The sequence below is a fragment of the Lissotriton vulgaris genome, chromosome 12 (genome assembly GCF_964263255.1).
Source record: "Lissotriton vulgaris chromosome 12, aLisVul1.2, whole genome shotgun sequence".
Lineage (NCBI taxonomy): Eukaryota > Metazoa > Chordata > Amphibia > Caudata > Salamandridae > Lissotriton > Lissotriton vulgaris.
Window position 1 is genome coordinate 499,376,212 of NC_141700.1, and position 26,333 is coordinate 499,402,544.

General features: G+C 45.7%; 1 protein-coding gene and 1 long non-coding RNA gene across 3 annotated transcripts in view; both read left to right on the plus strand.

Annotated features, from left to right (window-relative positions):
- The window catches only part of LOC147677597 (chymotrypsin B-like), a 90,784-nt gene that overhangs the window by 53,792 nt on the left and 10,659 nt on the right, over positions 1-26,333 (plus strand). Inside the window, exons 5-6 of one of the 2 annotated variants that reach the window (XR_015302445.1) lie at positions 14,786-14,966; positions 25,322-26,303. Coding sequence is in view for 1 of the 2 variants with exons in the window: in XM_086945252.1 (XP_086801378.1) it covers positions 14,786-14,966; positions 25,322-25,455 (315 nt within the window). In the remaining variant the exon portion in view is untranslated. The remainder of the gene's footprint in view (positions 1-14,785; positions 14,967-25,321; positions 26,304-26,333) is intronic. The other variant, XM_086945252.1, reaches the window with a different exon arrangement.
- On the plus strand, positions 1,105-7,154 carry LOC147677598 (uncharacterized). The gene is made up of 3 exons (XR_015302446.1): positions 1,105-3,392; positions 4,677-4,995; positions 5,280-7,154. It is a non-coding gene; the product is annotated as an uncharacterized LOC147677598 (long non-coding RNA).

Below are 26,333 nucleotides of genomic sequence, written 5' to 3' on the forward strand. Positions count from 1 at the left end.
ATGAAAGAAGGAGCTGGAAGTACTGTAAGAGAAAAGGCTGGAAAAATTAAATATATATTCACCCCACATAATATGTTGTCCGGGCCCTGAAAGATGTAAAACAAGAAAATAATATAGGAGAGTCTAAGAACCAATAAGATATAGAAAATCCAGGCAAGCTAAAAAATGTTTAGAGTCTGAGCAGAAGCAACAGAGATATTGGAAGAATCCATTGAGGAAATAGAAATAAGTCATTCTAATCCTAAGGGGACAAGCTATGAAGAAACTGCATCAAGAGAAGAAAACTCCACATCATGCTATTTCCAGCTATTTGCATGAATGAAGCTGGAATCCCAGCACCCATCAAATAAGTAATTGCTGTTTGCAGATGATCCTTAAAGTAGAAGGAGTCTACCACCCTTCATCTCTGGCTATGCTTCCCTCTACCTAAGATTAAAGGAAGTAGTGCAAGTAAAAAGGTAAAGGACGATAAAGAAAGCTTGAAATGCTGTTGCAGGAACATCTTCAGAATATAGAGTCTGTGCGAAAGAAGTCAACGTCCAAATCCTGGGTGTATAACGAAGACCCCATCTAGTCACCTATGAGACCCCTGGAGGAGGCTGCTATTAAAGGCATGAAACAACAGGAGCCCGAAGCGGTAGAGAAGGCCTCCGCTCTCCACCAACCAATCAAAAGTCTTCATATATCTCCAATATAGTCACAAACCCATTAGTGCTCTCGGAATAAGGCTCCAATAAGGAGTAAGTAGAAAAGACTGTAATTCTAAACTAAGTAGATCTTCATTCACCAGCAAGACAGAAAGTGAGGAAGGTATGATACAGCAGGAACACGTAAGGAGAAAAATGCAAGAGTCAGTTGCAAATAATCCTCATGACAAACAACGGGACAGTTGTATTTTGTTGTGTTGTAATTGGACTTATAAAGCACGTACTGCCTCTAATGATGCATTGAAGTACAAAGTGATGAGTGACAAACTACTCCAGAATCCACGGTTAGTGGTTAATCCAGTGGTTATTGATTATTATTGGTTATTGAGATAAGTCTTGTGCTCACAAGGAAATCATTCCATGCATTTGCTTCAGTTTGTGGTAGGTTCAATTAATAGGACTTGGGTGGGATCATTAGTACGGGCAATGGTTTGTCGGGTGAACCTAGAGGATGAGGGAGATTAAGTATTGATAGATTTCATGGATACAGTTTTAGAGAAGGGGAGATTGTCATTTTTGAAATGAGGAGCAGACAGTTTGCAGGAACTCAATAAAAGTGAATAAGGCATGCAACTAAGAGCAGGTTAAATACTCAGAGAGGAAGCATAGAAGATGGAGATAAAAAGGGAGGTCATTCAAAAGATTGAAGAGGAAACAATTCCCAGTTTTATGTCAAGATAACACATTCATGCAAGATTTTAAAATATTATGGAAGGTTTTTTTTTCAATAGCATGCAATCAGAGGTTGTAAAATTGAAATTGTAGAAAGAAAGGAAACAACACAATTTGCATCTGAAATAGTGTTTATTGGATTAAGTAATTTGATAAGCGATAGAATCTGGTGAACAATCTGTTTGATGCTAGGATTGATTTCTTGTGGGATGGGAATGTCCTGTCCATGGGAGACCGGTGTGCACAATGTGCCCCTAATGCACAACTGTTTGGGTATCTAATACCCGGTATACTGATTTTATTTTAGCCCTGGTTTCTCGCTATGACCTGGTGTAGTGGAGGCATATCAAGTTTTATGATCTGAAGTAGTTTCAGTCTCCTTCACTGTGTGCCTCTGGGAGGATCTCCAGGTTAACAGTAAAGTGTATTTTGTGATCTATCGTTCGGTCTTTCTCGCTTTCAAGTCTCCCCATGTTTTTTCACATTCAGCATTTCTCTTTTTTTTCAGTGCTTACGCACACTCACTTTCTGTTTTGAAGGGTCTCAGTGCCGCTCAACCTCAAGGACTTCTTTTCTATCTCCTGTGGAAGTTCACAGTCAAGATCTTTTTCGCTATCTTCTTTAAAGTCTCACTTTCCCTTTGAGCCTTCCTAGTCATGGACAAATTGGGGATTTCATTAGTGTGTAATGATCAGCTCTTCATAGAGAAACTTGTCCCCAGATTTACAAAGAGTTGAAACAATGCAGGGCACCAAGTAAAATTGCTGTGCTATGTTGTGTGAACTGTAGAGAGCAGAACAGCTCTATATCTACAAAGAAGTGGTGCGATTCTGCTCTCTCATAGCCCTGGTACACTTTCAGCAGCCAAGCGTTGCTCCTCATCCTAACGTGGACTCATTGCTCCACCTTCAGGTACACCTCCTCTCAATCTGAAGCGTTCGTTGGCTCATTTTGATTCCATCACTACTCTGGAAATGGAAAAGGTTATGCAACTTATACGGTGTGGTTCTCCAGAGAACCCTTGTGCCCATCACATTATCTTTTCTAATGCTTCTTGTTTCAGGGTTTACATGACTGATTTAGTTCCCCTAACAATTCACTCAGCGGATTATCTGGCCATCTGGAAGCATGCAAACAGGCTCCCTCTACCTAAAAAGCCTTCAAATGAACCATCTGATTTGTCCAACTTCAGGCCTATTTCCCAGTTCCCATCTCCAGCAAAAATTCTTGAGAAGCTAATCAACTCCCAGCTGTCCTTTTGTTTAGAGAAAACTACCCAGATAAACCCCTTCCCGTCAGGCTCCAGGGTGGATTTTAGCATGGCCATGTCCTGCTGGCCACCAAGGACAACATCATGTCAAGTCTCGATGAGGGCAGGCCAGGGGCCGTCATTTTAATTGATATGTGTGCGGCCTTTGATATGATGTTGCATTCTATTTTAAAGAGGAGACTATATGAGTGCAACCTTTACTTTAAGGCTTGAGGAAGGAGCGTCACATACACTATTCAGTGTTTGTATGGTTTTGCTGTTTCCTTTCTGTTTCAAAAAGGTTGTAGTCCTTTCTATTGGAGAGAAATCAATCCATTCATCTGCCATCATTCAAGTCTAATCCTGCTCTCAACTGCTGTGTCTCACAAAGGTTGTCTCTTAGTCCTAAGCTCTTTAGCATATTATATGGCCCCTTTGGAACCTATGTTGAGAATGTAGGGCCTCAACATTATATGCTATGCGGATGACACGCAACTGGTAATATCTGTTGAGGGCAATGTTGAAGCAAGGAGACAAAGGTTCTTTTATTGCCTTGGTAAGGTGGCCATATGGATGAGGGGCAACTCCTTCATACTAAATGGCAAGAAGACCAAGGTAATCTTGCTTGGCAGGTCAGATTCCATCTGGTCACACACAGTGTGGCCTAGTGATCTTGGCCCCTATTCCTAAAACACAGCTAGATATCTGGGCATTCTTTTGGAAAACACTTTTTCCAAGAAAGAGCAGTTTCAATCAGTCTAAGGGTGTCAGGCTCCGTCTCTATCTCTTCGGAGCTGTGTTGCAAGACCTCTACCTTCCCTCGAAGAACCACCCCATCGCCTGAAATATACACAGACCATTAAGGTAATTCCCCCAAGGAAGGAAAGGAAGGGAACAGCGGGGAGGGAGATCTGAAACGACAAATTAACAAACATTAGAAGAAAGCTCCCCCCATGCCCGCTGACTCTAACTTCCTTCTTCTACAAATACTTAGTCCACGACTTAGCCTTTCTTTCCTACCTGAGGGGGGGAATGTGTTAGGGAGTAAATGCGAGGAGAGGAGACTTGAGGCAATACCAGGGATTCTGTTTCACTGCAGAGAAGACAAAGGGAACCAGTATGAACCTGAATGTGAATACAGACTACGAACTCATTCATACACCTTCACGCATTCCTTCTCAGAACTGCTCACCTTACAACACAGGATCCCTACTTATGGTACCCCTCTCTCAGTTCTCCTGCATGTCAAGATAAAGCAAAACAAGGTTGTAGAAACAAACAGAAACAATATCAAACATTGTTAATACTCCTTAACGCTGTTTACTGTGTACATAGTCACCGTGATTCAGTCTCCCTTATGTACTTGTTGCACTGCCTGCAACTCTGAATGAAGGGCAAGGTGGCAATCCTTCTTGCAGCCTCACCACGCTCTTCTATAAAGCAATGTTTATCCCTCCAGCCTAGTGTTCATACAGCTGAGAAAGAAAGCTCGTGAAGATCCTTACACACGCAGCCTGCATGCAACTCTGCTCAAAAGCAAGGTGGCAATCCGTCTTGCAACCTCGCATCTCCTGTGAGCTACGTACTGTTTCCCCCCCCCCGAGCCGTGAGTCCTTTCTCCCTAAACTGAGAGAGAGAGCTCCAAAAGTTTCTTTGCTCACACGCTGCCTGCGTGTTAAACACCAGACCAAAATCACCAAACGTTCTGGGGAATCCTTATGCACACGCAGCTTGCGTGTACAACACCAGAACAGGCTTCTCCCCCGAAACCACGAGGGGAGAGAAGTTCAAGAAACCAGCTTACCGCTACCAGAAACCGCACACTCCAAAACTCCGTGTTCCATCGAATAATCGGCGCCGCTGCTGGTTTCCGCGTTTGTTTTGTTTCCGGTTGCGCACCTGATCTGCGTCTCCTGTGCGCCGCTGAGTACGGCATGCCGGGAATTGTAGTTTTGCCGCCGGCTGCCTCAGGACTTCATGGGTTCCCCGGTTATACACCTCAGAAGTGTGTACCGAGGGGGAAGGGGGGTTCGAGGTCTGACAGAGAGACATGCGATGGGATTTTGCAAATGCTTTGCAAGTCTTTACCTGGCCTCTAATGCAATACCGAAAAACTATCATACAGGCTCTTATCAAAAGCTAATTAGACTATGGTAATGCGCTGTATTTAGGCCTGACAGACTATATTTTTGCTCAACTTCAAACTGTTCAGAACACTGCACCTCGCCTGGTGTGCAATCTTCCTCTTAGATCTCCATAAACTGATGTGCTCAATCCACAGTCTGCTTGTTTGTGAACAGGCTGTCTTTAAAGTACTATGCCACACACATAGAGCCCTTTATTCGTCAGGCTCTTCATACCTATGAAGCGCATTCTGGTTCTGCAGGTCGACAAGAGCCTTCAGATTCACTAATCAGGCTGTAGCACACAATTATTGCGACACGAGAACGTGGGCGATCTTTTTCTTACCTGGCGGCTTATCATTGGAACTTCCTTCCTTGGAATCTCTGTATGGTTGTGAGCTTTTCTTTGTTAAGAAAAAAACTAAAAACAAGGGGGCCTACTTACAATGGGGGCTTATTTTTAATATGGGAAAAGGTGACTTACCAGCTGCTCAAGGGGCTTGTAAATAAGCCACAGGGCTGTGTCAGCTGCATCTTTTAATCCAGGCCCGACGTTAGTCCCACACAAAGCACTGAAACTTCTCTTTGCCAGGATACCCCTCTCGGGGGATGAGGCACGTTACAAATTTTACTAACATAACACAAGATTAGGATAACATAACGTATATGTAATCTAATATTGTTTACTGCACTGATCCTACTTCACTTTATTCTATGGCCTTTCTTTTCTTCCCAATGTTCCCTCTTGTATCACATTCCGGTCCACTTAACTGTGTTCCTTTGGAACATGGTTCAAAGGCCCCGAACTACACACAAGGATTCTGGTTCTTCAAAACTCATCTAAGTCTGGGATCTCTCATAGAGCCCCTAATTTTTCAACAGGTGTTTTTGGAGTCTGTACTTTCATCTGTTACCCATTTTGTAACAATAAATGTCACTAGGCTAATTGGTGTAATACAATGTTAGTAATTTCCAGGATTCTTTGATAGTCCAAAATGATGGCATTCTCATTGTAGCACAGGGTGTCTCATTTCTGACATCTTCATATAAAACACAACTCGTCAAAACAGGAGGCAAGGTGATAATTTTGAGTTCTGGTGCACGGAGTGCCTGTTATAAAGGGTGGCCAGGGGTGGCCTTAGGCATGTGCAAGCTGTGCACTTGCACAGGGCCGCCAAACCCCAGGAGCCGCCACACCAATATATATCCTTAATATAATATCCTCTGAGGGTGGATACATATTTGCGTGGGGACCCCTGGCAGGGATTTGCGGCCTCCGGCTCTGTTCCACTTGCAAACACACTGACCCCTCCCTCTTCACTGACCTCAGCGCTCCGCCCCTCCCGGACCCCCTCTTCTGTGGCCCCCTAAATGCGCTCCCTGCCCAGGGCTGCCATGAGCCTAGAGCCACACCTGGGGTGGCAGATATCCTGTTGGGCGTATTACAAGTGCATTAAAGTCAACAGCACTCGGAGTAGGCGGACTGGCTGTCCGCCATGTTTGATACCGTGCCCTGTCACCAGAATACAAATACGGCTGAGAGTTTCCTCATCACCGCCATATGCAGAGCCACACCAGGTAAAGTCCTTCACATCTCCATGCCAATATCTGATAACAGAATTAACCTTGCGCGAGCACAAACAAATATTTATTGGTTTCTTACCTCATTACAACTGTCCAGTGTAGTAGCAGGCCTCAGCAAGGCCCACCAGTGCAAGGGGTTCGCCCTTCTCTGCACAAAGTCCTCAGACCAATAGAAAGAAGTTGGAACAGAAACTGGAATAGAAAAGATAACATTTATCACAGCTCATGAGGTGTTGCTACGATTCAGACAGTACCCTTCAGTATTGCAAGAAGCAGCACCACAAACTAAGAAAGCATGGTCCATTTATACCCACACAGGGGCTCAAAAGAAGGCGGTACAAACACAAGAGCAAGATTTATGTACATATACGGTAATATTGAAAGGCACAATCAATCAGTGGGAGGAGCTAACGGTTTTGGGAACTGGTAAACACATTCCTGTCCGGAACTAATCACTAACAGATGTGGACCCTACTGGGCATGCGCAAAAGTGGGGGATGCTAAATATAACTCGTTGCCGGGCAGATTGCAAGCGCAGCTGACAGGAAGATAGGACAAAGCACATGGTTGACACGCGGCAGCATGTAGCAGACAAAATGGCTGCCATGAATACAAAATGGAGTCTGTTGAATGTCACAATAATAGCTAAAACTAAGATGTCTTCTGCTAATGCTTAACCTAGTCGCTGTTAAATTACAACACCAGGGAAACATATTCTTTCACTACATGTAGACCGTACCCCAGTATTCATGGAATTCAGGGTGTATATTTATTTTGTGCATTATAATCATGTCTGCTAGAGTACAAATGCGCCCAACCATTTCACCATTTTTTTTTATTATTCCGTAAGAGTATGCGGACCCTTTAAGAAGTTCTTCTACTCAATAATTTCCTAACTTCTATTTCGTTAGGCTCGGCTGGTCATAATCATAAACCAAATCAAATAAAAATGTATTTTCATGGACTATGATCATTACTGAACAATTAAAGTAAAACAAACTACTTACCATTCACCTAAAAAATGACTGCAAATAAAGCCCCATGAAAGACATACCTTGCACACATAACTCAAGTTGCACAGAGGCAGTTGCTTTAAAGAGAGCCAATGCCCAGCTCCAAAATGTACCTTTAACAATGTGAATATGGTAGTTTCACAACCCACCTCGTATCTCAGAGCCATATACCACAACTGATAACATATTTGCATTAAACAACTGTTTCAGTGATAAGAAATTACAAATGCTGCCCACTACAATTTGTGATTTTTGAGTATGAATCAATATTCAAAATAATATTGAAATAAATGACAATTTCATTAATGAATTCTCTCATGCCAATCGGAGTTGGAAGCATTTATAAGTAAACCACTGGCATAAAACATTATTGGAAAACCTGAAGTTGCCAAATAGATCAATCTGGGCCCATTGCATTGTACCATTAAAACATACTTTATTAAAAATTGTAATCACCTCATTAATCAAGTTCCATCACATGCATTATCCAGAAACATCTGATGACTGCACTCCCCAAAAATTAGAGCTGGTACAAAATTACTCGAAAATGTCCCTGTGATAACCGATCGGAAATGTCCACTCGATACTTAGCACTTTTTCGTAAATTGTACCCGTTCCCTGGGAAATCTCTTCTTAAACCATTATTTTTTCAAGAAAGAATTATTTATTGTTCAATTTTGTATGAACTAGGGGATGCAAGAGTATGCTATAGGATTGTCCCGTTTCTTTACAGAGTAGTACGCATAAGAGCCTTCTTAGATGATTTAGGAAACCTGAAAACTGAAAAAGAGTTCATGTGCAAAATATTAATTCCTTGTTTTGTTTTATTGGTGATGCCATTAGGGCTTCATGGTTAAGTGTAAACAGTGTCAGTAGAACTCGATTTTAACCATATGGTTATAATTTGATTTGGTGTATTTATGCATGACGTCTGGGTATAATTCTATTTTATTCATGTTTTGCGTTTTATTTGAACTGCCTTGGCACCGTGTAAATGTTGCTTTTTGCAGACTTATGTTTTTATTAATACTGTAATAATTTGTTGTAATATTTTGTGCTTTAATGGCTCACAATATTTGTGCCAAATAAAGCTTTTGTGATTGACTGACCAGATGTTGTACTTCAAAGTGGGACAAGAAGTTATTGTGTTGCAAACAGTCCCTACAAACTGGAAAAGGCAGTGGACTCCTGCAGCCCGAACCCCGACACCCCCTCCCAGCCATTGACAGTCAAGAGTAGATGGACCTACAGAGAACTCCACAGTACTCAGTGTCTCACTCAGGCCCCCCACCTCTCCCCCACTGCTTTGTAGCACCGCAGAGGTTGATGATGAACACCATCTAGCAATATTAAAACTGATCAAAGTATTCAAGAACAAAAGCTATAAGCGATGGACTAATAAAAAGAGTCAGATGTTGGGATTTCAAAGAAAGAAGTGTGTGGGCAAGTGGGCACCAGCACAGAGGCAGAGTGCAATAGGGCAACCACAGGGCCCACAAGCCACACTTGCATCTCTCCAAGGACAAATCCCAGTCGCTTTCTCTGGCTCCCCAAAGATTAGGAAGCCACAGCAATCAATGGTGCTCCTCCCCAGCTGGTCAGGGCTTGTATCTCTGCATCTCCACAGCTTCAGGGCCTAGAGATGGGACTGAGGCAAGACAACAAGCTTGCCACCACAAACGCAGGTCTCAGCTTTGCTGCTATCGTCAGTTCCATAGAGTCTGTCATCATGGCCACCCAACCATGGGCACCCGCCCATCCACCCATGGCAGCCGGCCACCCACCCGTGGCCAGCTGGCCAACCACCTATGGCAGCCGGCCACCCACAGAAACTGCAACGTGCGTTCAACGTCACAAGGAACAGCCACAACTAGTCCTCACTTCAGGCTTGTAATGTTCATGACCGCGGTTAGCGGTCTAGTTAGCCGCGCACCAGAGGGTGCGCATACGCGAGCGCGTGACGTCACGCGCTCGCATATTTAATAAAGGGGGCGTGGCCGGCGGAGTTAGTCCGGACCACGCGGTCAACTAAATCTGGTGTCCCGAGTCTCGTTCCTGCCGCCGCGTCAATGCTACCATGCGCAAGCGGCCTTGAGACTCTACACTGGCGACGAGGGTCTGAGGACCCATGCAGTGCCCCGGTTCACTGCGTCTCAGCTGCGCCCCAATGTTGAAGGAGCGCACAGCGGTTATCGGGCCTCTTCTGAGTGGCAGGCCCTCAATGAGCAACCCGCCTCGGGCAGGAAGCCGGCGGACGGCAGCAGCCACGCGCGCTGGCTCCCGCTGATGCCCCACTGGAAGGCTGAGTCGCCGACTGGCGTGGTGTGCCCCCACGTGGCTTTGCTGAAGCCCCTGTCGCAGGAGAAGAGGGTGAACACGCGGTCCCTCCAGTGCAGCCGCATTTACTGGTAGTCGCCTGCAGCCCACGTGCAACGACGGAAGAAGGTCAGTGCCGGGGTGCAAGGCCCCAGACAAGCACGCCAGGCAGCACACGCACAGCACAAGTAGCCCAGCATCGGGGCAGGACAAAGTCTGAGCCGCAACCGGCCAGAGCGCACATGGCGTCTATTCCCGCCATCAAGCCATTTGTGGTGGACGGCGCCCTGGCATCTCTAGCGCCACGCTGGAAGGACTGGACAGATCGCCTGCAGATATACTTTGAGGGGGCAAGCATGGCAAGGGAACGCCGCATAGTGCTACTCTTACACCTGGGAGGGAAAGACATCCACAGGATTTACAAGACCCTAGTGGAAGCGACGCCAAAGACATACATCACACTCCTCAACGCGCTCAATGCGCATTTTGAACCAATGGCAAGCAAAGATTATGAAAGGTTCATCTTCCGACAAGCCAAACAGGAGGCTGAGGAATCGCTTGACGCATTCCACGGCAGGCTTAGGGAACTGGCCAGCACCTGCAGTTTTTGCGACGAGCAAGAGGAGATACGAGGCCAAATCATACAAGGGTGTTACTCATCAAACTTGAGGGTAAAGATCCTGCAAGAGGACGGAAAACCATTGGCAGACATCTTGAAGGTAGGGCGCTCCAAAGGACTGTCGCAAGCGAGAGCGTCACACATGGAGACAGCTCTCCACCGGCCAGTCAAGACGGAACAGGTCAACACGGCGGAGCAAGTCAATGTCATCCGACCGAAACCACGCCAATTTGGAGGGAAGAAACCACAAGACAGGCGCAGGGAATGTGGATACTGTGGAGGCCAGCCCCACCGCATTCAACACAGTCCAGCACGCGGAAAAGGTGCAGCTCGTGTGGACGGATGAACCACTTTGCGGCAGTATGCAGATCCACGAAGTCGAAGAATGAGGCGGCCCATGCTATAAGGGAAAGCCAGGACAGTGAAGATATGGACGATGACTCCAACGACTACCCGGTCCACTACGTGTTCGCCATCGGCCAGCCGCAGAGAAAGAAGAGGCGCCTCCCGAAGTGTCGAATAAGAATACACCAGCAGGAAGTAAGAGCTACAATTGACACCGGAGCCTCCATCGAACTCATGGCAGCGAATGTATATAACCAGCTGCGGAGCAAACCGAGCCTGCAAGAAGCCAGAATCCGAGTGTTTGCATACGGACAGAAGACACCGATCCCCCTGATCGGTTGTTTCCAAACAGAGCTGCAGCACCAAGACCGGAAAGTCCCGACGACCGTATACGTCACCAAGGAAGGCAGTGGCATGCTCATCAGCGGGCAGGCAGCAGAAAAACTCAGGCTGATATAGTTCGCAATGGCCGTACTGGAAGAAGAGCTAGACACGATACTGGAAGAGTTCGAAGACACATTCCGAGGCATTGGATGCCTCAAGGGGAAGGAGGTATCACTTCACATTGATCAATCGATTCAACCTGTCGCCCTCAGACACCGGAGGATAACCTTCCACCTCAGAAAGAAGGTCGAGGAAGAACTAGAAGCCCTTGAGCGACAGGGCATCATTGAAAAAGTCAGTGGGCATACCCCATGGGTGTCTCCAATCGTGCTGGTGCGCAAGCCCAAGCAACCTGGCCAGGTCCGCATCTGTGTGGATATGCGCCTACCCAATGCGGCGGTCAAGGGAGAAAGACACCTGACCCTCACAATCGATGACATTTTAGGAGAACTAAACGGAGCAAGGTGGTTCTCCAAGATGGATCTCCGATCAGGCTATCACCAGCTGCCTCTCCATCCAGACTCCCGATACATAACCACATTCTCCACCCACGTGGGCCTCAGACGCTACCGACGCCTCAATTTCGGCATCTCCAGCGCCGCGGAAGTTTTCCAGAATACTATCCGGGAGGTTCTGAGTGGACTCCCGGGAGTCCTGAATGTCAGCGATGATCTGCTCATATATGCAAACTCGATCGAAGAACATCACCAAAGGTTGAGAGGCGTGCTACGGAGAATCAAGGACTCTGGCCTGACCCTGCATCGCAAGAAGTGCCAATTTCTCCAAAACAAGATCAGCTTCTTCAGTTACACCTTCTCGGATCAAGGAATAGCCCCGACCCGGACAAGGTGAGAGATGTACAGGAAGCCCCCGCTCCCTCCAACATATCGGAAGTGAGAAGCTTCCTAGGAATGGTGAATTTCTGCGGGCGATTCATCCCGGACCTGTCAAACCTCACCAGACCTCTCCGAGAACTCACTAAATCCACCACCCCCTGGCAGTGGGGCGAAGAACAGGAGACGGCGTTCCGGGATACCAAAGCAGCATTGTCGGCAGACAAAACCCTGTCGTACTTTGACCCGGCGAAGCCAACCAACATAGCTGTGGATGCCAGACCTTACGGCCTGGGAGCCGTGCTGACACAACGCCAAGGCGAGGATGACTGGGCACCCATCGCCTATGCCAGTCGGTCTTTAACCGAGACCGAACAAAGATACTCCCAGATAGAGAGAGAAGCGATTGCGATCCATTGGGCCTGCAGACATTTCCACGTCTATGTGTACGGGCACCCGTTCACAGTATCGACAGACCACAAGCCTCTCATCCCGCTCTTCCGAGGGTCGGTGTCCAAACCGCCACCCCGAGTAGGAAAATGGATTCTCCAACTGCATGAATACGACTACCAAGTGGAGTACAAACCGGGTGCGACAAACCCAGCAGACTACCTCTCCAGGCATCCCAGAGCGGCCACCAACGTGGAAAAAGCGGTCGCAGAGTAGACCGAAGGATACGTGAAAGTCGTGCTGGAAAGATCAAGACCCCTACCGATGAGTCTAGAAATGATCGTTGAGGCACCCCGGAACGATGAAATACTCCAACTAGTGATAAGTGCACTACAAGCCAACGACTGGAGAACCGTCCAAGCATCGATGAACAAAAGGACACCACAAGCAAGAAGCGCCCTGGAGACATTCCTGAGAATGAAAGAGGAACTGTCGGTCGAGAGCCAGGGGTGCTTACTGAGAGGACCACGGATTGTGATGCCTGAAAGCCTGACCCAGCAAGCAGTCGAGCTAGCACACCGCGGACACCAGGTCATAGTGAAGACCAAGAGCAGGCTCCGGGCCAAGGTGTGGTTCCCGGACATGGATACCAGAGTGGAACAGACGGTCAAGGAATGCCGATGGTGCCAGGCCGCGGGACAAATCGAACATCCGGCCCCAGTCCTCACAGAAGACGACCCGCAGAGACCGTGGGAGCGTGTCAGCGCGGACTTCGGACATCTCCCAGATGGAAGATACGTACTCGTCATAATAGATGATTTCACCAAATACCCCGAGGTGGAGGTCGTAGCAACACTCACGGCAAAGGAGGTCATCGCAAAATTTGAGAAGACCATAGCCATGCATGGCATCTTAGAGAGTGTCAAGACGGACAATGGGCTGCCGTTTCAAGGACAAGAATTCGCAGAATACCTCAGGGATTGGGGAATCCATCACAGGAAGGTGACCCCCCGATGGCCTCAAGCCAACGGAGAGGTAGAGAGGTTTATGCGCACACTGAATAAAGTCATCAGAATCGCCCATGCAGAAGAGGCTCCCCTGGAGAGAGCAATCTACACCTTCCTGAGGGAGTATCGGCTCACACCACATCGCACGACGGAAGCAGCCCCCGGTCTCTCTGGAATGGGGTGGATAGTCAGAGACACTCTCCCTAGCCATACCCACTGGGCTCCGACCAAAGTAGATCCACGGAAAACTCTGTCTAACAGGACTCGGTCTAATAACTATGCCAGCTTTCGGCGAAGGGCCAAAGAACCGACAATCCAAGAACAAGACCGTGTCTATGTGAAGGACAGATATCCGGGGAGCAAGTTCCGACTCCCATTCGAGCCCCGACTGTGGACCGTCCTGCGCCGCACAGGCACTATGGTGACGGCTCAACGAGGGATGGAAACGGTCACACGCAACATCTCCTTTTTCAAAAAGGCTCACCCAAGTTCCACAAGCCCCCAAGAGCAAGAACCCGAAAATGAAGCATTCAGCCAGCCTGAAGGACCGAGCAGCCCAGGAGGAGGGGAAAACGAGGCTCAGGGTGAAGACCTGGCGGCGAGTCCCTCGATCACTGAAATCCCCAAAGTCAGCAGTCCCCGGTCCCCGGACGATCCCTGGGGTGCCCGAGGATTCCCTCTTGGGACCCCACAGAGGGCACCCTCCCGGGGAGAAGCAGCAGGATGCGGGCTGAGAAGAAACCCGGCCCTGTCTTCCCAGCTGGCGGACTTTGCGGTGGGCTGATCATGAACTACTTATTCACCAGACTGGTAACCGGCCGGATGGCCCAGTGTTTTTCTTTTACTCTGATTGACAGTGACTTTTGAATGTACCATTTTGTATTAATAAAGGTTAAAAGGAATGTAATGTTTATGACCGCGGTTAGCGGTCTAGTTAGCCGTGCACCAGAGGGTGCGCATACGCGAGCGTGTGACGTCACGCGCTCGCATATTTAATAAAGGGGGCGTGGCCGGCGGAGTTAGTCCGGACCACGCGGTCAACTAAATCTGGTGTCCCGAGTCTCGTTCCTGCCGCCGCGCCAATGCTACCATGCGCAAGCGGCCTAGAGACTCCACAAGGCTCTCACCCGACCTTTTCAAACACCCAAGGCGTGGTTACTTGCAAACATTTAGATTAATCATTCCAAAATACTCTGTGCTCTAAACTGCCCTCTCTGCCAGACAGATTTGGGATTTTTTCTGTCCTGCACTGTTTTGGGGTCCTGTACTTCTTGACATTTCCAAACTCTACAATGGAGCCTCATGTGGGACTGTAGCAACAAGGAGCACATCGCTATACATTCTCTTCGGTTCAAGATACCACTTAAAGATTAATAAATTAAATATGTAAATTTGTAACACAAATCTCCATTCATTGTCATCCCGGGGTGAGCATTCGAGCGAAGCTGGTATCTCAGACACATCTTCTATAAGAGTGTACGACTGCCTTGGTTTACTGAGGCCACTTTGAAAGGCTGCTGACCATTGCATCTTCCGCCCTCAGGTTGTCACCCATCCAGACTGGCACCCGCCCACCATCAACAATGACATAGCCCTGGCGAAACTGGCTTCTCCAGCCAAGCTGAACGCCCACGTGTCCCCCGTCTGCCTGGCGGACTCCGAAGATGTCTTCCACGGAGGTCGGAAGTGTGTGACCACAGGCTGGGGAAGGCCGAGCACCAGCTGTAAGTAGATCACTCCTGCTGCCATGCCTACAGTGTGCCCTCCATGCAACAGTACTAACTATAACAACCGCTTGGTTGCATGGAGCACGCGCTGCTATTGTCTCCTAGCTTTTTGTTTTCTGCAGATAACGTGTTACTTTACTAACTCCCATCTATCTCAACAGTAGTCATTGCATCAATGGTGCTACCACCAAAGCCTAAATTATTCACAAAGGAATATAAGCCTGAGGTGTCCTATATGTACACATATTTTAGGGTAACATTTATTAACCGCCAATGACGTTTCATGCAGCGATTCATTACAATCATTGTAACCAAAATAGATCAAACAATATGACAAAACCACGTGAAACCATTGAACAGCTCCACATGGCTTCAAGTTGAAACTATGAAGAAAGAACTGAAAAGCGCTATGTGGCCTAGTTTAGACACAAGCTGAAAAAAAGTTAATTAAATCTTTTGGCGTGGGCGAAAAACCATTGAATGCAAGGTGTTACAGAATTCATTGTAAAAACAAAGCAACTCATAAAAGTAAAGCTGTGCAGACAACAAATGTTTTCCTCACAATTGCAGAAAATGAAACGTTGTTAATGAGGTCACAGGTCGGCCATCTTGTTTTCGAACTCAACATGGTGGCGCATATTAGGTTACATTCATTTCTCTTGTAATTAGCCAGCTGCACTCACCATGAGGGCAACATTAATTTAACAACAAATGATAATTTTCAATACGAAAAAACTGAGGAAGACACAGCACTAGCTTGGTCGGTTTAAGAGAGTTTGTTATTTACAGAAAGTCCAATATTCTTAACACAACTGAGCAGAGATGGAAGTTTTGCTCACCTGGCAGAATCCACCTTGACAGCAAGGAAGACATTTGGCACTCTCTGACCAAGCTTTCAGATCTTCGAATAATATTTGTCTATAGTACTTCGCTTCCCAGTCCAGAAGTTTGATGAACCTGTGAGTTGGTCCTTTGAGTTATTCACGTTTCTTTTTTCAAGAGGAGAAGGAGGGCTGAACCGCACCAAGAGTAAAGGATAAATCTAACTCAGGAGCGGCCCGTGCAGGTAAGAGCGGTGGGGCAGTGAGGCCGGGTGTGGGGGGGAGATTCAACTGATTACCACGAGGGAATATTAAATAACGAATTAATTTTAACTAATTAATTTTCCCTCGTCGTTGTCTGTCAAAATCCCTCCCTCCAACCCAGCCACACCGCTCTTGCCTGCAAGGGCCGCAGCTGATCTAACTGCAAAGCAGGATTTAAAGAGCACAGCTTAGATTCTTTTCAAAATTATAATAATTGCCCCTCCATTGGACCCAGCGACTCTCAAGTCCCTCTACAAACCTTTCCGCAGCCGTGAGGCCATTTGATCCTAAGAAGTACCAGTAATAAGCACATTGTCGCTAATGAGATTGGCGGAGGCCATTTGATCCTAAAAATCACGGATAATAAAGTATGATCATCAATGAGGTTGCATGCTGTACCAGTCGAAGTATCAATGACTACTTGCATGTTGCACTTTGCCTCCTCCTGAAACCAGATTACAATTATGTATAGCCAGTTTCCCTTCCAAGTTGTTCACTAGATCCGAAAAGCTTCCTAATCTACATTGCCTAACATATCAATAATTTCAATCCATTTTTTATCATAAAAAAAAATCAGACTTGTTTCCTAAATATATTTTTATAGTTTTTGTTTTATGGCCCTTAGTTCATCATACATCTCCTTACCACAAACACACTTGTTAAACTGTTTAGGTTAATTGGCAAATGAGCTCTTCTTGATTCTTTGATTAGGAGAGAACCACGAAAAGAGGTTATTGGATTCCTAAAATAATTCGGTCTGCTTTCATAAATCAATACCACCTGAAGAATCTTATGGTATATTGAGGTGGACTCGATGGTTAATGCTCTATTCCAGCAGTTATTAACCGTTTGACTTCTGAGGACCCCCACAAATCATTATTGGGCTCTGGGAACTACCACAAAGTCACTAATGGAAGCCGGAAACTGGACTTAACCAATTCAATGATTTGTACCTCGAAATATTTTTAAAAAATACAGAAACAAGCATTCCTCAAATACACAAATGATGAAAAATATCATTAAATTCACAAACAAATAAGAAAACAAAATCAAAATTTTCATTTTAATGGGCAGGTTGGAGCTTTTCTAAATTCAACTGAGGCCACACATCATCCATACAATATTCTGTATGACACATTTGCACTGCTCCCATGAATCAATCTGAGGACACCAATATAATTATTAGCCTCCAATTTCAAATTCCTACACATTTATGGAACGTTTTAACACTTTCAATTCTTCTTTATACACGTTATTAAGTTTGTAAAATTATTTAATTTTCTAAGCAGTTGCGGACCACCTCAGTAACCACTGCGTACACATAAGAGCCCCCAGACCACCATTTAAGAACCGCTGCCCTATTCAGGTTTCCATTGCTTCAACTGGTCAGCTCGTACTGTCCTAATTTAGTGGCATTAAGGCAGTGAAGGACCATATTTCCAAGATACTAAGACCAAATGTACTGAGACTTTGTATCAGGGTGGCATCACTTTTTTGACGGATCCCCAAGCAAAAACTATTTTGGTATCCACTAAGTCAGATAAAGCCGGATGAGAGTGGCTTTGTAAATAACAAAAAAAGTAACAACAAAAAAGCCACCTTGCATCTGGGAAGCATTACATGGGTGGATTATGGATTTTCCTGAACATCCACCCACGATTACGATGTAAACCCATAGCCTATATTTACTAAAGTCAATAAACACGGGTTTGCACCTCTGGCTGGCGTAATGAGGAGAAATATCTTTATTTTTCCTTGCTACTTCCTCTTTGCATGTGTGCTGCTTTCTGCTCTGAAAATATTTTACCAATTCATTAGGTTCTAAATCAGCTTGATGATCAGCCTCCAGAGAACTGTATGAACATTTGCATCGTTTCTAAACCTCTAGATTTCAATCACATTACAGCATCACCGCCCCTTCCGCTTCATGTGTGGGGCAACGGAAGGATGAGCCGACAAATTCTGCTCACACATCCTTTCATGCTAATAACAACCAGCTCTGTATGACCTTAAAAAGCCAGCAGCGTGATGTGACCAGCACTTAGTCCACTATCATGCAGTTAGGAAGTCAGTCTTACTAACATCTAAAAACTCACTTAAACCTATATAGCACACCACAAATAAGAACAACTGAATCTGTGCTTCAGTTCCCTGGTAACATCTAACCACAAGGACAAAAGTTAATCTGTATCAAGGCTGGCTCATCTAGATAACAATGATCTAAAACCAATGTACCTATGAGCTGGGGTCCCCGGATTTTGTCGCCAGATACCCTGGCCTTCATCCGCCCCCCCCTCTTCGTTTGCACAGAGGTGGGCATTGTACCTAACTTGCATCTCATTCTCAATTAGGAACTTGGAGAGACAATGGAAAGGTGAGGACTCAGTACAAAGAAGATCAGCAATGAGTAGTCATAATCTTTAATGAAAAAACTTCAAGTGATTTAAGTTTCAGTTAAAAATGTAAAAAGACATGATCCCCATGTAATAAAATTCGGATGGTAAAAAAAAGCTTCACTGACAAAAGAACATCAAGAGACCTAATGGAAAGACTCATTCCATGAGTAGAAGACCGTGACAGGGAGCCCCCTGAAGGTCTCTTTTCAAGGGAAGAAGAGGATGAAAGTCAGACACTGAGTGGGAAACCTAGAGGGGAAAATGGGAGCTCAAGTACAAACTATAATGGAAACAATGGCAGAGAGCGGAAGAGAAATTGGGCATGGACTGCCCTGCGAAGGAGGGAATACACTGCGTGTAGCATCATTTCTGATGGTTTCATGGTAAATTGCATTACCAGTTATTACTAACTGATATATGTACTACTGGGAGGAGCAGGAACTATAACACAAACTCTTCTAAAAATAAATTTTTCGTTTCCTGCTGTTTTTGGGCGTTAGGAGATATATTTTAACACTGCACTGAAAGCTATTGTTAGGGGCTTGAGGGTGCAAATTGGGCCTTTTCTGAAGAGGACACCTCAGTGAGTTGGTCACTTGTGGCTGAGATCTACAGGCTATATTGAGCTGAGCAATAGTAAGATAGTAATACAGCTCCCGATTCACAGTGATAAGAACAGCGGATCTGCAGTAGCAAGCACAAATCTGGTATTAATATTTATGGAATAATGAGAGCTCACTGATGAACGCATGGCAGCAGATTGGTAAGAAAGCAATGAGAACTCTCACGTACTTTGTAGTGGCTGTGTTGGTGTAGTATTAACGCAGAGGATAATAATAGGCACCTTAATTGTGTTTAGATAATTTAATAAGTTGTAAGCACATCTCAGATATGTACTACAGCCTTAGAGCCCAGCGAAGCAGGCTCTACTGGCCATTAAAAGCCCGCTCCAGCATTAAAGACTGGAGACGAGGGCCTCTAACAACAAACCAGGCCTTTAATGGCTGTTAGAGCCCGCTCCAGGGGTCTCTAAGGCTATTAGAACATTCCGCCCCTAGAGGGGAGAATGTTCTAATTTGTAAAAGCAAAGGCCTCTCGGAGCCCAAGGCGTTTTTAATCCCCTCATGCTCCAAGAAGCCTTTGTTAACAGCAACAGCTGTGAAATTAAAATAACATTGGAATGTTGCTCTCCGGGCTTCTACCAGCCATTAGAAGCCCAAGGAACTCCATTGTCTTCAATGGAGGGCTCAACATTCCAATATTGTAATACTCTTGATCAACCTGGGAAAGACGCAATGAGCCTTGCGAGGATTGAAACTTGTGTCCTACAGTATCGTATGTGGCCACTACACCTACTGTGCTATCTTACTGGAACAACATATTCTCTACCCGTACAATGTAGAAGGGATCATGGCAAGCATTGCGGTAAATGGGCAACGTGGAAACTAGTATGGCAGTAAATAATGTTCTTGGGCAATGTAAAAACTGTCATGGAAAAGGTGCATTCATAGATGTATCTGCTTAACCACTGCTAGGTGGACAGCAAGCCAAGTTTCCATAGTAAGAGGTTTCAAAACAACGTCAAGTTTCGGCCAATGGTATTGGGCCTCAATGTGATTTAAGTGCAGCATTTGCCACTTCTTTTTCCAAACAGTGATAAGTAACCCAGAGCTCCATGTAAGGTATTCCCTAAATCACGTTAGTTGACCAATATGCTTTATAATAAGCTATTTGACCACATTTTCTAAACATTCTATGAGGACAGTCACCGAATCCCCTATAACGTGGGCTTAAAATAATTGCATGCACTGAATAATGATAATGCCAAGTGTGATTTAAAGTCAAATATCTAATCTCGTCCAAATTTTCTAAAGGTCTCCTTGGGTTAAACACCTAAACCCTTAAAGGAGAACCATCTAAACCACTTGCAAAGCTTTTTTCAGTACTATCCAATTTTGATGAATGGAATCAGTCAACTTTATGTGCATACAGCTTTTTTTTATTCTTCCAAGACCAACATTTTAGAGCAACGGGTATCATTCACAAAATGTCTTCCATTTGTAGTAGGGACTCACTCTTGATATACTCCTGACATACACATGAATTTCCAAGAATAGGTCGCAGCTACTCATGGAGTGAATATTTGTGAATTGATTCCAATGCCGCTAAGGAGAGTGGGTCTGATCACAGCTCTAAAATACAAGTCAGCAGGCGTATCTATTATGTGCAAGGTAAAATAAGTGAGCAAGGTATCATTTAGCTGGGTAGGGATAACTCGGCAAACATGCCACTAAACTCTGGGACACCATCACCACCCTCACCCCAACATTATTTTCATCACAGAGACCTGGCTCTACCCTTCCTCCATCCCAAATATCTCCACTGCGACGTCCAGTGGCTACAAGATGAGACACCCGGACCGCACCAACAAACACATAAGGGGCTTCGCCATCATCCACAAACAAAACATCCATTACACTACCACCGAAGATGGCACTACACCGATCATGGAACACCTCAACCTCCAACTCCAAACCGCCGGCAGAACAACCATCCGAGGCACCCTCACCTAAAGACTCCCAGGACCATGCCCCGGCTTCTGCAACGCCATTTCTGAATTCATCACTCCACTCGCCATTGACCTCAAGCGCTACATCTTCCTTGCTGACTTCAACTTCCACCTCAATGACCTCAAATACATAAACACTGCTGATCTCCTGGAAAGCAGGAGCAACATCGGCCTCACCCAACTGGTCATCAACTCCATACACAGCGCAGGACACATGCTTGACCTGATCTTAACTGCCAGCGATGGAGTCAAGTGCAGTCATGTCACCGAACTTACCTGGACTGACCAAGCCAGTGCCCACTTCACCATCGCTGGATCCACATGCCTCACCACCAAGTCTCCAAGCTCCTCTCACCGTAGCTGGAACAAAGTGACAGAGATCCAATGGATGGGCCCTCAACACCACCCTTCCTGATCCCACACCCAACCTGGAACAGGCCCTTAAGAACTTCTTCGCCTGGATCACCAACTGCGCTGACAGAGTCATCTATATGAAGCCCACCAAGACCGGGAGACCCACCAAACATGCCAGCTGGTAAACACCACAACTCAGAACCATGAAGCACAACTGCAAATGCCGAGAACAATGAAGGCACACCAGCAAAGATCACACAGACTGAGCCACCCTCAAGTCAGCCCTCAACAAATACAATTAACACCTGAAAGACACGAAAAAATGCAACCTGGCAGACCGCATCGAAGCCAGCTCCAACCACAGCAAGGAACTCTTCAACATAGTCAGAGAGTTCTCCTGCCTATCAGCCACCAAGGACATGATCTCCCCTTCCCAGGAAATCTGCAGCACCCTGGCGGACTACTTCCACAACAAGTTAGCGACCATCTACATTAACTTCGAAGCCCAATCCACTGACCTCAACAGCCTCCTCACGCCAACGGACGCCAGCCGCAACCATCTGCTCACCTCATAGCAACAGCTCACTCCACAGAGCACCATCAAGGCCGGGCTGTCTGCGGTGGCAGAGTGGTTGACATCTACACTAGGGAAAGCCCCTGAGCCAAAGACGGAAGTGAAAAATCTGGGAGTCTGGCTATACTCGACATTAAGCTTCTCTACTCATACAAAAATAGTTGCTGCCACCTGTTTCGGCATCTTAAGCAGCTTTAAACCTGTCCTGAATTTTTTTGATTCAGCCAGCAGGTATCATCCGAATGCAACGCATTCAAAATGTGGCAGCCAGAGCACTAGTAGGATTGCCCAGATTTAGCTCTATTTCTGCTACCATCCGAAGGCTCCATTGGCTTCCAGTAGTCCAACGGATACAGTTCAAGACTCTCTGTATCTCGTTTAAAATCCTAACACTGACCCCTCCTAAAATGCTCTGTACGCTTCTCAACTTGTATGTCCCCTTGCGGGCACTACGTTCGACTGGTCAAAACCTGGTCGAAGTTCCCCGATTCAAACGAAGTAGAGCGGGAGGGCGCTCGTTCCGCGTCCTAGCAGCAAAATCATGGAATGCCTAACCAACTCACATTAGAGAAATGGAAAGCCTGTCCGTCTTTAGGAAAGCCATAAAAACATATTTATTTCCGTAAAAATTTCTTTCTGTTGTGCCTATTCCATTATTCCACTCTTGGTTTCTTCTTCTGGATTTAGCGCCGGGACGCCCCTTGGCTGGGGCAGCTGCGCGCTTTACAAGCTCCAATAACATAACATAACATAACCATGGCTATCATGAACTCAATCTATTCTGGAGCACCCATGGACCCCTGCCCCCACTGCATGATGAGACTCGCTAACTGGATGAAGACCAACTGCCTGAAACTTAACACAAACAAGATGGAGGTGCTGATATTTGGAAGCAACACCTCACTGTGGAACAACACCTGGCGGCCCCCGAACACGGACCCACCGACAGACCACACCTGCAACCTAGGCATCATGCTGGACAGCAAATTCACCATGAAACGCCAGATCAATGCAGCCACCTCTACCTACTTTCATACCCTTTGCATGCTCCAAAACATCTTCAGATGGCTCCCCATCAACACCAGGAAAGTTGTCACTCAAGCACTAGTCATCATCCGGCTGGACTGCAGCAACCCACAATATGCAGGACTCACGACTTAACTCCTAAAAAGACAATACAGAACTCCGCTGCCAGACTCTTCCTCGACCTCCCCAAATGGACCCATATCTCCCCCCACCTCAAGATCCTTCACTTGCGCCCCATCCAGAAAAGATGCTAATTCAAGATGCTGATACACATCAACAGGGCTCTCCAGGACCAAGGACCAGCATACATCAACCATCGCCTGAACTTACACCAACCTTCCAGACACCAGCGCTCCTCCTCTCTCGCCGTTGCTCTCACTACCCGCATCCACCAAAGCAGCAGTGGAGAACATTCCTTCTCCTACCTCGTACCCAAATCCTGCAACAATCTTCCCCTGCACATCTGAACATCATCCTCTCTCTCGGAATTCAGAAAGGGATTCAAGACCTGGCTCTTTGACTAAACCCAGCAAGAACCCAGCGCCTGGTTACTCTTGCAGGTGAATAGCCTTGCTGTACAAAGCAGAGTTGATTGATGCCAAAACAAATACAGTTATGTTGTAAAGCAACTGTGAAAAGTCAGTTATTCTCACATCTCCAGTGTTTAACACCATATATATATATACCTGCACTCTGGGTCTTCCGTGTTTTTCCTGTCAGACGGCTAAGAATTCAAGTCTGTCGCAGTAAAGGCGCAGTGCGGAATATATATATATATATATATATATATATATATATATATATATATATATATATATATATATATATATATATATATATATATATATCTGGAACACTCCAAACTTTCTCATGCAAGTAAGGCACTGACTCCGTGAAAATAGTTGATTCCAAATAAGTTTATTCTCTCATTTAGGCTGCTTGACGCGTTTCGGCGGTAAGCACCCGCCTTGTTCACATATATATTCAAAAAGTAGCCTCTTGTGGGGATGCTCACACAGAGAGTGAGCCTCTGCAGGTAAGTGTTTGCAGCACAACCAGCTTACGTGCTTTCTCCAAATTTCAAACAGCTCAACGCGTTTCGGATGGCAAATCCTTGATCACGAGCATGAGTCAAGAAACATCGCAGACATGCTCAAACTTCTTTCAACAACTTTATTAAGTCCGCCTCAGTGGGAGTGTACTTGCAGTCATCGGCAATCCCAATGTTTTCTGGTATTGGTAGTTTCGAGCATCTTGTTATCCCAGTGGACTCTGCAACATTCCTGAATTATAGTCAATAAAACCCCAGTGGGTGGGTGAAATTCACGGGCTGGTGATGTTGCCAATACAACCACTTACGATTGAGCCCTCCGTCTTTTCAGTAGCGCCCAGATTTCTGAACGCCATATATATATATATATATATATATATATATATATATATATATATATATGTATATTACAAAGTATTGGTATCCTCTGTGTAGTTCAGGTTTCCATTGAAAAGGCATTTTTATGTTTTGCCTGGAACTACTGACCCCTTGATCGGATCTGCACCAAATTTTGCAATTGTTTGGTGTAGTCAACCATGGTCCAGCATGCCACTTTAATGCAGATCTGTGTAGGGCAGAAAGAAGTAAAGGGGAGTGGGCATTGAAAAAAGATGTGCTTTCCCATTTTAGCTCCCAAAGGAAATTTTTACTTGTGTTTAGCTGGTGTCTACAGCCAAGCCCTCTGATCGGATTTTTACAAAACTTCGCAAGAAAGTAGAATTTTACTCAGTGTGCTCTTGATGCTTTTGATATTAATATTTTCAGTAGTTTTTGAGATATAAGTGTTTAAAAGAGGTTCAAGGTGGGCTTGAAAGAGTTAACCAGAGAACAGAAGACACACAGAGGAGAAGGCCAAAGGCTGTGTGCAGTGGAGGGTGTGTAAATTGGGGGGTAGAGTGTATGTGGTGGGTGGCCCAGCTAACAACCTATGCTGTGCATAGCCAAAGGCTGTCCACAGCGGGGATTGGGTGCCAGCAGATTGTTGGGTATAGGGGTTCCCCCCAAATTCTGGACTGCAGCTAGACCTAGCATTCAAACGGTCATGGGTGGCCAACACCCCCTGTGTTTGGCCTTCGGCTAACTACCTTACCTTTTCTGGAACTGATTCCCTTAAAGTGATCTTGTGTTGATTTATACCCCTTATTTTGCGTTGGTGCCTTTGATGTTAAAGAGGCCTTAATGGAGCCTTGGTGCTGTAATCAAATGCTAAGTACATGAGTGGCTTAAAGTCACAAAACAGCACCAGAAGTGGGAATAGCATGAAAGTGACTGATGGTCTTCTGTTTCTTCTCCGTAGCAAGCGCTGGCGCAATCACCCTGCAACAGGTGGCACTCCCCATCGTAGGAGAAACTGAGTGCAAGAAGCGATGGGGCGACGACGTCAAGGATGCAATGATCTGCGCCGGCGGTGCTGGGGCTACTTCCTGCCATGTAAGTACTAAGCTCGGATCATTAACCACAAAATTGACTGTCATGAGTGTATAGACGAGGTAGGGTGTTGGAGAATTCTCCAAATCCTAAATATCATGTGGTGCTTACAAAACCCTCTCCCCCCCACCCCATTTTCTAGTCTATTTTAAAATGGAGATGCTTTAAAAACAAACTGTAGAGCAGCTGAAGAGAATCACATACACTGTTGTAAACAGGGGAATACATTGACTTTGGATGCTACATCCCACCGACAAAAATGCAAAACTGCCCCTCATAAGTGGAACAAAGTCCCTTTCAACAGGAATGTAGGATGACTAAGGAATTTAGAGTGGGAAGAAAAGTTGGTTTCATTCAAGATGAGGTGCAAAGACTGCATTAGATTTGAGAATGTTCTGTACTCACTGATAATGAAGGTTACTCATAAGTAATTGTAGCCCTAGCATGTCATCTATCTTCACAGTTAAAGCCCTTAGCAATGCAAATGTGGAGAGTTGTTCAAGAGTAAGTTCATGAAGACCAGAGAATACAATAGTGGACAACCAGCTACCTTTAAGAACACAGTGTACATGTACAGATCTGAACTATTCACTTTAATGCAGAGATAGGCACACCCCGAACTAAAGGAGACTGCAAAAGCATTTAACCTGAGTTTCTAAAGAGGAATATACTTTATAGGTGAAGTCAATGTGCAAACCTATAGATCGCCACAATGAAATACCCAAAGTGTGACACCATGAAACAGATGGACCTCTTGTCAATCGACCGAACACTGAACCAAATAGTTGTATCCCAATGGTTCATGTACAATGGAGATACCAAACCTGGTTCAACTATTCAGTGTCTCAGATGTGCTGTTTCAGTTTTTTGTAACATTCACT